The sequence below is a fragment of the Podarcis raffonei genome, chromosome Z (assembly GCF_027172205.1).
Source record: "Podarcis raffonei isolate rPodRaf1 chromosome Z, rPodRaf1.pri, whole genome shotgun sequence".
NCBI lineage: Eukaryota > Metazoa > Chordata > Lepidosauria > Squamata > Lacertidae > Podarcis > Podarcis raffonei.
Genome location: NC_070621.1, coordinates 16,694,810 through 16,706,486, shown reverse-complemented (window position 1 = coordinate 16,706,486; position 11,677 = coordinate 16,694,810). Strand labels below are relative to the sequence as shown.

Genomic DNA, 11,677 nt, shown 5'->3' with positions numbered 1-11,677 from the left:
AACAGCAGATAACTGAATAAAACAGGGACAGAGGGACATGAGAGGACCTGTGTAGATATGGGGGGTTTGGGTGAGTTGTAAAGGGAGGAGGGTGGGGGACTGGAAATGGGGGTGGTGGGTTTGGGACACAATGTGAGCAGAGGCAGCAACCTGTAAAAAAAAAAGACACAAACTTCTGAATCTCGTTTCTGAGTGAAGCATTAAAAAGGCGGGAGGGAAATAAAGATACTCCAACTGTGTTTTAAAATAGAAAGTTTTATTATTGAAAACACACACACATTATAAACATGAGAAGGGCAAATCAGGAACTGCTGTATAAGCAGGCCTATGGAGGATGCTTAGGCAGAACTAACACCAGCGTGGTATAGTGGTTAAGAGCGGTGGACTCATAATCTGGTGAACCAGGTTGGCTTCCCCGCTCCTCCACATGCAGCTGCTGGGTGACTTTGGGCTAGTCACACTTGCCTGAAGTCTCTCAGCCTCACTTACCTCACAGAGTGTTTATTGTGGGGGAGGAGGGGAAAGGAGATTGTAGCCGCTTTGAGACTCCTTTGGGTAGTGATAAAGTGGGATATCAAATCCAAACTCTTCTACTCTTCTTCACCCAGAAGTCATAAGGAATATTCACACTTGCAGAGAGCTATTTACACTTCTTCCTTTGGGCAATGGAAGCTGCCAACATCCAGACAATCTACTCTTTCAGCAACTTTAATCAAGCTTATGGGGTGTGGCTTAATGAGGGGAAGTGAGATTGGGCACATCCCATATACACACAAGTTGCATCTCAGATCTGTCCCCCCCCCCACTCCACCCCATGTGTTAGCTTGATCTCAAACATTCCCATATTTAGCAGGGAGGGGGTATTTCAGTAGGCTTAGGTCTGGGGTCAGCAAACTTTTTCAGCAGGGGGGTGGTCCACTGTCCTTCAGACCCTGGGGGGTGGACGGACTATATTTTGGGGGGGGGGGAATAATGAATGAATTCCTATGCCCCACAAATAACCCAGAGATGCATTTGAAATAAAAGGGCACATTCTACACATGTAAAAACACGCTGATTCCCGGAGTGTCTGTGGGCCAGATTTAGAAGGTGATTGGGCCGGATCTGGCCCCGGGGCCTTAGTTTGCCTACCCATGGCTTAGGTAAATGCACTTAGAATCTTCCCTTTGCTTGAGATTCCACTGTAATTATTATTATCATTTATTTATTTATACCCCACCTTTTATCAAGAGTTGATTTTATTTATTTTATTTCATAAAACACTGCTTGAGTGCAAAACAAAAACAAAAAACAAAAAACAACAACAAAGCTGTTTACAAAAACAGTTCCCAGTTGCAGCGATGATTCTAAGTGAACCCCCACCTTCTCAAAGTCTCCTGTGTATTTGCCCTTAATGTCTGAAGAGGAATTTTTGCATTCCGGAAAAGCCAGCTTCAGTACCGCCGGTTCATCTTCTTGAACTTCTCATAGTGATAGTCGTCGGTTGCTTTCTCATTTGGGGGGCGTTTGCGATTTGGTGGGGACCCTATGTTATAAAGAAAGAGGGAACCTTCATTAAATCAACTTTTATAAAGAGATGATAAGCAATGAGATTTAGATAAAAGCCTATGTGATGCCAAGAGGTAGCCTTCAACCTTTCCAGACCTAATCCAGAATTAGTCCCAAATGTAATTTGTTGTTTGTTTGTTTTTTTAAAAAATGGGAAACATCATATATGCCTATTTTTTTCTTCCTTTAGGGTGCCCACAAGCAAAAAAGAGGCAGGGGCTCCTATATATTTTTAAACAGTTGCATAGAGGAACAAATTTCAACTTGTCATTCAGGGGTGAAATAAACAAAGCTAAAAAACCCAAAAATTGTCCATGCTGCTATGAAAAATTCCATTTTCCTTGGTGGAGGATATGTCTATCAGTGGTAGGAAAGATCTACCAAATTAGCCAGGATAGCTAAAGAGAATCTCCAGGTTCTATTTCTGAATCCACAGCACTACAAGCAATTATTATGCTGGGAACTGATTATTATTATGAAAGAGAATATAAGAACATATTTCCTGGAGCAGGAGAATAACAGCAGCGTACGCATGGAGAAGGGACGCAGCTCAGTAGCAGAGCCCTGCATGAAGGCCATGTATAGTTAAGTATCTAAATGGTATTTAAGTTTTGTTCAGATTAGATCCATTGAAATTAATGGACCTAACTTTGTCAAGGTTGTTAATTTTTAATGGATCCATCCACTGTGAGTAAAACTTAAGACCCTCTAAAATTCATGCCCCACCTGCATGTTAACCACATCAGAGCTGAGAGTCAGAAGACAAAGGCAGCTTATGTATGCAAGCTGTGGACACACACAGGCATTCCAGATATCCACACACTGATGTTTTGCAGGAACTTACTCTCAGGTTCTGGTTTCTCGGTATCTCCCACCCTGAGGGGACGGGCTTTGGGTTCTTCTTTGTTTCTCCGTACGGGTGCATTCAGCTCTTCATGATAAACTGGAAGGATTCAGAATATTACAATAATGCAGGGCAGCAGAGCTTAAGACAATGGTCCAGTTCAGATCCAGCACGAAATCATGGTATTGGGCTTTGTGAATGAGCCTTTTATGTCTTTGAGGTTCCAAGGTTCCTTCTCTTCTCCGCATTTGGTTTGCTTCGATTCAGATTTTTGTCCTGGTTTCATCAAACCACAGTTTGCCATGGCATCTGAACCAGCAACTATGGCTTGCCTTGTTCTCGAAACCATGGTTTCCAATCCTGGTGTGATGGGTAAGTGCAAACCTAGTTCAGTCAGAGCAGCACACTACAGTTTTGAAACCAGGAAGGGAGGGAATCATGATGCATGAAGGAAGGAAGAACGAGGAAAGGGGAGCTGGCAGACCATAAGGTCCTTAAAGGCTCATTTACATAGCTCCAAGCCGGGGTTTAGCATTATGTCTGAACCAGTACTTTCGTTTACATCAGGGATGAAAGCATTTCCAGAAGCACCTAAACATCTGTTCTGAGAATACAGTGCTCTCTGTGATTTGAGCCAATATTTTTTACCAAGTTCTGAAAATGTTTAAAGCACTGAATATGAAGCTGTATAGAAATGATGGTGGTAATGCTGATGATAATACCATTTGTAAGTTTATTCATTAATAGGTTATCTACCACTTCAAAACAATGCTCTCAAGGCATTCTACAGAAATTATAACAGTGCAAGTTACATAAGTGGGACCTACAAAACAATGTTTCAGTGTCTACCCAATCAGTTCAGGATTCCAGCTAATCTGGTAGTAGTATTCAGACCCCTAGAAAACAGGCCAGAGTTTAACCAACATCTAGAAGACAGTAACCACAGTACCAGGAGTCGAATTTGAAAGATTACAAATGAGCCACTGTGACTGGATTAGAAGGAACAAGCTTTACTTAGCAACGTGCTGCTACCAAATTCTATACAAAATCAAAACTAGTCAGGCCTTCTTAGCTTCCTTTCCCTACCAGGATTACTCAGAACTGATTCCCCCATACAACAATTTCTTAATCAATTTAGTTCCTGCTCACATTACAGCAGGCATGTTTGTGTGTGGTTTCTCTTCTCTCTGGCAATACCTATGCTCTGCAGTCCCTCAAAAAGAACAGGTTATCCAAAGCACAGGCAAAGAGGACTAGACCAGTGTTTGGATCAGCGTCTGCCCAACCAGCCCTTAAGCAAAGAGGGCAACACAGCCATGCCCGAGACTCACATCTGTTGTGCTGGACGTAGTTGACGGCCATGTTTGTTGGGACAAAGGAGGTTTCGCTGTCTTTCTTTTTGTTCTGCTGCTCAGCCAGCAATCGTGCTTTGGCCTCCTCGGTGGAAATGATGTTTTTGATCTTAGCTCTGAAAGGAAAATAAATATATGAGGTTCTCTTCATACAAAGTAGAGACGATCACCCCAGATTTGGTGGGGTAAGGCAACCCAAGCATCACTAGCACTATACACATAAAGCACTATCATACCCCTTTAAGGAGACATGGCTTTCCCAAACAATCCTGGGAGCTGTAGTTTGTTCAGGGTGCTGAAAATTTGTTAGGAGACCCCTATTCAGCTAGGAAACAAAACCTGGCTTATTAATGGGTGAAGGCCACTGGGGATTCTCTTTTAGGCCTTTGACGCAGTGGAACCTCCAGATAGACTACATGCCTAAAACTTCTCACCAGCTTGGAGTTTTGCATGAAGTTCCTAAATCAGGCAAGTCCATTTGATGGGTATTTTGTTGAGGTTGTGGATTGCTCTGAGACTGTCTTGTTACCAATATTTGCACGCTGCTCTGAGAGCCTTTTTTAAGGGTAAAAATGCTTGAAATAAACAAGTACCACCCAAGTCACCTACTCAATTCCAAGGTCCACCTCTGGAATGCCACTCAGCATCTGATTGGACAGCATCTCCTCAGTCTTCTTAGCTGAAGAGACCCGAATGCTCTCAGGCAGCTCATACAGACAGTCTTCGGCATTCTTCTGCTTCACTTTCTGCTCCTCATTTTCCACAATTCCCTTCCTTTTCTTCAGCTCAGTTTCAATGTACTTCATCCTGAACAGGGAGTCAGAAGAGCAGGAGTCAAGAACACACTCAATCTATGTGGGGCTGCACATCCCTGCTAAGTTTCAGGTGTCAGAACACCAGGCCTTCATGCAGGGCCTTGGTGGCAGCATTTCTGGTTGGTAGCAGAGTAGGTGGTAGGGTCCTCCCATGGGCTTGCTGACTGCCCATTGTCACTGGGCTGACTCTGGGACCATATTGATTTTTGGCAGTATTTTATTGCAGATCCTACTTGTACCACTGAAGACCAATTGCTGGGGTGGGGTGGAGGGGTGATGACAAAAAATGATATGGGTAGGCTATTGGTCTTTTGCCCTTCTTGTGAGCTTCCGGAAGGTATCTGATTGGCTACTGTACAAAACAAGATGTTGGATTGAGGTGGGCTTTGGAATCATCCAGCAGTCAAGCTCTTCTTATGTTCTTAAGCACAGAACAATAGGAAGCGCCAATAGGAACATTTGGAGGGTAAGAATGATAAGTGTGCACTATGGACAATAAAGGAGCCCTTACTCCTGCCAAATTAGTCTACTAAATAGGATGTGACAAGATTCTTACATATCAGCATCTTCATCCCTCCTGTTGGTCTCTGCGGAAAAAGAAGTCCCAAGGTTGAGGTCCTCTTCTTCGCTGATCCTGGAAAAAAGAGGCAGGGAGGTGGGGAGCTATTTTAACCAGTAACAAATAATTTGTTAAAATGTCAATGTCTCATTTGAGATGTTAAGCCAAACCATGGTTTCCTCTAAACTACAGCTTGAGCTAGCAAATGTATACCACACCATGATTCTGAGGCAGTCAAAGATAAGCATTTTAAAGTTTCATTTATTTTGACAGATAGAGAACTGTTTCACCTTCTCAAGTAATACTAGAATTTGGGACCATCCAGTGAAGCTGAATGCTGGAAGATGGGATGAAAGAATGTACTTATTTACATAGTACATAATTAAACTGTGAAATTCACCCCCACAAGATGTTGTGGTGGCCAACACCACCAGCAGCAGGAGAGCAGTAGCTAGGGCTGGGTGGTGTTGGGTTTTCAACATCACAGTGCATCACCAGCCAAACATTGTGGTTTGGCGATAAATTGTGATGTTGTAAAAAGCTGCACTGGCCCCAGTTGGCGAGGTGCTGGGTGAACCTGCTGCAGCTCTCACCATGGGAGCTGAGGCACTTTCACCTTGGTGCCTTGCGGGCTGTGGCCAATACAGCTGGTTCCAGCCTGCTGCTCAGCTGGGGGTGCGGAAAGGCTCCTGCCTCCAGCTAAGTGAGCCAAGAGTCCCCTGCCACTTGTCATGACCAACAAGGGAATCAGGGCTCCTCGGCCAGGCTCTGCTGGGGGCAGGAGGGTGCCTGCCCCCAGCAGAGCCAGTCCGGTGTCCCTGCCACTCATGCCTGAGCAGCAAGGACACTGGGGCTCCTTGGCCAGGCTGCCTCCGCCTTTGCTGGTGTGGGGGGTGGGTAAGTGCGTTTCAGGTTTCATGCTTTTGACAGCCTTAGCCTTAGCCTGTGTGTGTGCACTGCCTCTTTCCTCTGGGGGTTGTTCACCCCAGGAGGAAAGATGCAGTCCACCCTCCCGGGCAAAGTCTGCAAGGCGCGAGGTGTGAAGCCACCCTATCTGTGACTTGGGGAGAGGGGCTGCTGGCAAGGGCTGGGCCTGCAAGCAGCATCAAATAATCCTTACACCACCTGACTGCCTTCCACTGGGAGGGTGGACTCTGTCTTTCTGGAAGGAAAGGTGCAGCACACTCTCCCAGATGAAGGCAGCCTGGCGGTAGCCAAACCAAGGCTGCAGCCCCGATCCTGTTCCTACTTGAGCGCAAGCAGGAGTGGGGTCGGGGCTCTATCACCAGGGAAGGGCAGGCTTTGCACTTCCCAGCTGAGCAGCCCTGCTCTCGTTCCTACTCGCATGCAAGGAGGAGCGGGGTAGGGGCTCTCTCAGCTGTAGAGGGGGAGAATTTTAACGGTGCCCCCATCCCACCGGTGGCTCCTGCAAGCTGGTGGCGGGTTGGGGGCTCCATAGAACTGCTTTCCTGAGGGGACGGCAGCAGTATGTTCATTAGCCAAACAGTTTAATGAAGTGGAGGGAGGAACAAGCTGTATCAGCGATGCCAAGGCAGAGTGCAATGGAAGTTTCACCAGCGGTATATCACTGGAGAAACTGCTGCCGCTTGAGTCCCTCTGCCTCTAGCTCCTGGCTAGATTTTTTTCTTCCTCAGCACACTGGGCACTGGAGACAGAGGGACTCAAGAGTGGTGATGGTATCACCAACAATATACTGCTGAGTGAAGCTGTCATTGTGGTCTCCTCCGCCCCCATACTGGTCCTGGGTGATAGATTGATACCAGTGCTAGCAGTAGCCATACCAACAGCAAAGCAGGTAGAACTTTTGCTATAGTCTTCCTGCTTTTCCTTGCCCCAAAGGGAGAGGAGAGATGCTGGACCATCCCTGGAGGAGGATGCTGGACCCACTCACCAATGATTTGCAACAGCTAGTCTGATAACATATTTTTGGGTGGTGTGGGGTGCTTGAAGGGGGGAAATAGTTGTTTATCTGCTAATTATTGGGTGGGAGTATTCTTTTTTAATTATCTGAGTATGGAATGTTTCTCCATACCTCTCCTTGCCCCGTTCTTTCAGTTTCTTCATGTCCACCATTCCACCGGTCTTTATTTTAAAGGGATCATCCTGGTGGGAAGAGGAAGGAAGACAGTCCATGATCTGATCCTACTTATTGCAGTATAACAGAGGTGGGGATTTTTTTTCCAGCCGGAGGGCTGTATCCCTTCATGGGGGACACGTTCCAGTGGTGGGTGGGGCCAGAGGAGTACATCATTGGGCTACATTTCCATCACACAAATGTCACAGGGCATGTTCTTGCTGTGCTCGATAGGTCTCACTCTCAGATGGGTGTACACAGGATAGCTGCAATCATACATATTCACTTCCCTTGGATTAAGTCCCACTGAATTCAGTGGAACTTACTTCTGTGTAGACCCAGTCAGGATTGCAGTGTAAGGCTGTACTTCTATGAATTTATTTATTTATTTAAGGGTAAATAATTCTGTAACAGTTCTGCACTTACTAGGGGTCGAGCTGATAACAACACACATATTTAATTCACCCTACTTTCTTTCATATGGTAACCATCTATCGCACACAATAGAAGCAGAGTAAAAGAGATCAAGTTTAATACAGTGGTGCTTTGGTTCTCGAACTTAATCTGTTCCAGGATTCCATTCAACTCCCGAAACCGTTCGAAAACCAAGGCACAGCTTTCAATTGGCTGCAGGAACATTCCTGGACTCAAGTGGAAGCTGCGTCGGACATTTGGCTTCTGAAAAACATTTGCAAACCAGAACACTTACTTCCGGGCTTGCAATGTTTGGGAGCCGGTTTGTTCAGCAACTAGGCCATTTGAGAACCAAGGTTCCACTGTATAAGATCACATTCACATCTAAAACAACATTTAAGGCAATCTATTTGTAAGTAATGAAGTCCTAACTTTGCTGAGGTCAACTGGATCCCGTAAGAACTGCTAAAGCAGATCAGACAGAGCCCTTGTCAATATTGTGCAGAGAAAACGTAACACCATTAGCTAGGAATCGGAAATGTTTCTGTCAGCCTTGTTTAGGACAGGCAAAGGGGGAAAAGAAGAAAAGGTGATGAACTGTGCCTAAGGATCTTGAATTCTTTTTTTTATGGTTCTATCTAGGTAAGATAAATGACAAAAGTTCAATCTTACCGCCAGGGTGGTTTCTTCTTGTAATTTCTCTCCCACGAGCAGAGCAGCCGCACTTCAATACACAAAAGAAATTCAAGTCATTCAGCAGCAATGCTCCCAGTGTGCTCTCAGGTTTGACACTGCATGGCAATCTGCAGCAACCAGTGGCACCTGAATGAACAGTATTCAGAGCCACTGTGGTGTAGGAGTACTGGTTAGAGTAACTTTCCTTAACCTGATGACCTCCAGATGTTTTTGGACTACAACTTCCATTAGCCCTAGTCAACACAATCATATGATATTGGAAAAGATGAGATCTGTAGTCCAAAACATCTGGAGGGCATCAGGTTGGATAAAGGCTCGGGTTCCAATCCTCACGCAGCCATGAAACTGACTGGGTGACCTCAGGCCGGTCACTCTTTCTCTGTCCAATCTATGCTGCAGAGTTGTTGTGAGAGAAGCTACTTCCTCCAGACAACTCCCATCAGCCCCAGCAAGCATGCCCAAAAATTAGTTTTGCAATCATGGATACTTGAAACTTTTCAAAAGCAAATGAATCCCCAGGAAAAAAAACTGAGCTTCTTAGGAAGTCAATGTCCCACAACAGATCAAAGACATCCATGGCCACAGTGTCTCTGAAGTCTGAGGATCTTTACAGTTAGAAGAACTCCTGGACACCACTTACCTGACTCCATTTGGCCTCCTCCTTAGACTCTGCACTTCTTTTGCTTCCTCTAGTTTTAGCCTGTGGGGGGTGGGGTGGGAGACACAACACATAAACACACAACAGTATGGGAAACCATTTTCAAGTGGTGTGGTGGTTGCAGGAGTCCATGTCCTGCATGAGGGGGAGGCGGCTGGTGGCCATGAGCCTCACACTACCCTTTCAGGTGGTGTGGTGACTGCAGGCACCAGAGCCACCTTGTCACTCCTAGGAGAGATGCGTGGCTCAGGTGCACTGCAGGCCCCATGGTAAGTGCAAGTAGTGCCCAGTGTGTCCTGCTGCCCACCCCCTCTAGATACCCTGCTGCTGGAAAAAGCACATAAATATTAAATCAAAATGAAATAAATTATTCCTTGGGAATTATCAACATTTTGGGGCCTATGGGCACATTTGAATTTTTGATAATGTGTTGTGAGCACTCACCACCCCAGGCACTTGTCTCTTCCAGACAAGCCCCCACCCTCACGAGAGAAAGAAAACGTGTACTCATGCACACATCACTTTCCCAAGGGGTCTCGATAAAAGTTAAGATTCAGTAGAATTAAACACTCTTCCCCCTTTAGCTCTATTTCTCTTCCTTACTTCTGCCCTCTGCTCTATGGAGCGATATCATGGGAGGGGTGTTTCCAGCTGCCCCCCCCCCTTTGCCCTTGGAAACCTTATAAGAAGCTGTTGCAGGAAAGGGGACATCATGGGAAGGGTGGTTCTAGGACTAAGGTGAAACTGTGAAGCTCCCTTGTTATTGTTGCTATTGGATGCTGCATGTTGTTTTAAGTAATCTTATTATATTTATAGTACTGAAATGTGGGTTTTGGTATATTATTATATTTTGGTTTTGTTTTTTTTAAAAAGGATTACCAATTTTAATTCTGTTTCAAATTCCAAAAACACTTTGAAGGGCTCACATTCCTCCTCAAATCTCTTTGCATATACCAAATAATTTATTCAGTATAATAAATAGGCAGTCTTGAATAAATTGGTAATATTGAGTAGTATGTTGCCCAGAGGCAATCTGAAACAGGGGCAAAGTTTAATCAGCATAACAAGTGAATTTTGCAAATCTACAACTAAGTCTACCAAAGTTAAAAAGCATTAAACTGGGCAACTTACCCCTTGTAGCCTGAACCTATGGCCTATGCCTGTCTTTCAATTCAGATATTGCCATATCTAAGTCTGTCAGTGACAGTACAGAACACAGTCTGGGTTTTCTCTGCATGTCGCAGCAGATCTGTATGTAGTATTATACATGACCATCAAGCTGCTGCTAGAATGCTCACACCTGTTACTGCGCAGGGCAGACCCTAGAAAGAAGTGTGCCAGGTTTTCATCTAGGGCAAGTTCAGCCCAGCTGGTACAAGGCAGGACCACAGCAGGCCCAGCTACACAGCAACCATTTCCCAGCCCATGGTTCTGGTATGTTATTATGAAATTGTTTTTGTGGTGTATGTTTGAAATGCACCCCTGTTTCTTTGTTGTAAGCCACAGTGAGCATGCTTTTTTTGTGGGTGGAAAAGCAGCATACAAATAATACAAAGGGGAAAAGGTAACCACCCGCACGAGCTCATGTCCAAGGAAGCTGGAGGGGCAGACTCAGAAGCTTCACAGGTACCAGGAGAAGATTTCAAGGACATGTTGCCTCCTGTCCCCTGTTGTAGAAAAATATATCTCTCCTACTAAGAGCCAGCGTGATGTAATGGTTAATTAAACCAGGGACGTCTGAGAACAGATCCTGCTCAGTCTATGAAGGGCTTACTTTATGAAGCTGGGCCAATCTCTCAGCCTAACCTACTTTACAAAGCTGCTGTGAAGGTACAATACAGCACGGAGGAAGGAAAATGAACCATTAACCTTCCCTGGAGCTTTTTGGAGGACAACAACAACAGTCGTCATTAAAATAAACGTACCAACCACTTTGCAAGAGAACCCGACCCCCAAACCACTTTCCAACCGCACTCCCCCCGAAGTTTAACTAAGGTGGGGTGTTTGTGTCGTGCACTCCGCCAGCACCCACCGGACTTCCTCGGTGACCTGCGCATCCTCGTCATCCTCGTCAGAGTCCACCTTCCTCCGGCGGAAAGCCTTCCCCGCAGGCATGTCCCCGGCTGTGTTGGCGGCGAATCCTCTCCCCCCCCCCCGTCGCTTGCGGGAGGAACAATGGCCGCTTCCGTGTCTCCGCCTTGCTCCTCGCGCTGTTAGAGTGACACGCCGAAGCCGCTTCCGTGTCGCTTTGCCCTTAGAATATGTGGGCAAGAGTGTGGCGCTGTCCAGCGGTTTGGGAGGTCGGCAGGGTTGATGTTAGTTCTGATTCCCCTACGTGCAAACGCGCGGTAGGGGCGCGCGCATGGGGGCGCAGAAGAGAGGGGTGACCTTGGCTGAGAGTGCGTGAGTGTCTTTGTGTTTGTTCCCCTAGAAAGCAGTTGGGGGTTTTACAGGAAACTTGTATGTTCTTCAAAACATTCATCATCATCATCATCATCATCTATTTATTTACATAGCGACATCAGTGTGCATGGCTCTGTACAGATTAATATATACAGTATAACCAAATATCTTAATTTTTATTCCTAAGCTTGTGAAGCATTCATAATCCCTCATCCCTCGCTAGTGGTTTAGTACTCAATTTGTGCCCCACCTTTTCCTCCAAGGGGCTCAATGTGTTGCCCATAGAATCACAG

General features: G+C 45.7%; 1 protein-coding gene and 1 non-coding gene across 2 annotated transcripts; both read right to left on the bottom strand.

Moving 5' to 3' along the window:
• Window positions 1-1,275: 1,275 nt before the first annotated feature.
• CZH9orf78 (chromosome Z C9orf78 homolog) lies at window positions 1,276-11,188 on the bottom strand. The gene is made up of 9 exons (XM_053374132.1): window positions 11,014-11,188; window positions 8,964-9,023; window positions 8,300-8,351; window positions 7,172-7,242; window positions 5,116-5,193; window positions 4,354-4,551; window positions 3,724-3,860; window positions 2,393-2,491; window positions 1,276-1,525 (listed from the first exon to the last, which is right to left on the bottom strand). Exons 1-9 carry the CDS (start codon window positions 11,094-11,096, stop codon window positions 1,434-1,436), a joined length of 870 nt encoding a protein of 289 aa, XP_053230107.1. The 5' UTR covers window positions 11,097-11,188; the 3' UTR covers window positions 1,276-1,433.
• Window positions 10,229-10,408, bottom strand: LOC128407058 (small Cajal body-specific RNA 16). The gene has a single exon (XR_008328706.1). It is a non-coding gene; the product is annotated as a small Cajal body-specific RNA 16 (non-coding RNA).
• Window positions 11,189-11,677: the final 489 nt, after the last annotated feature.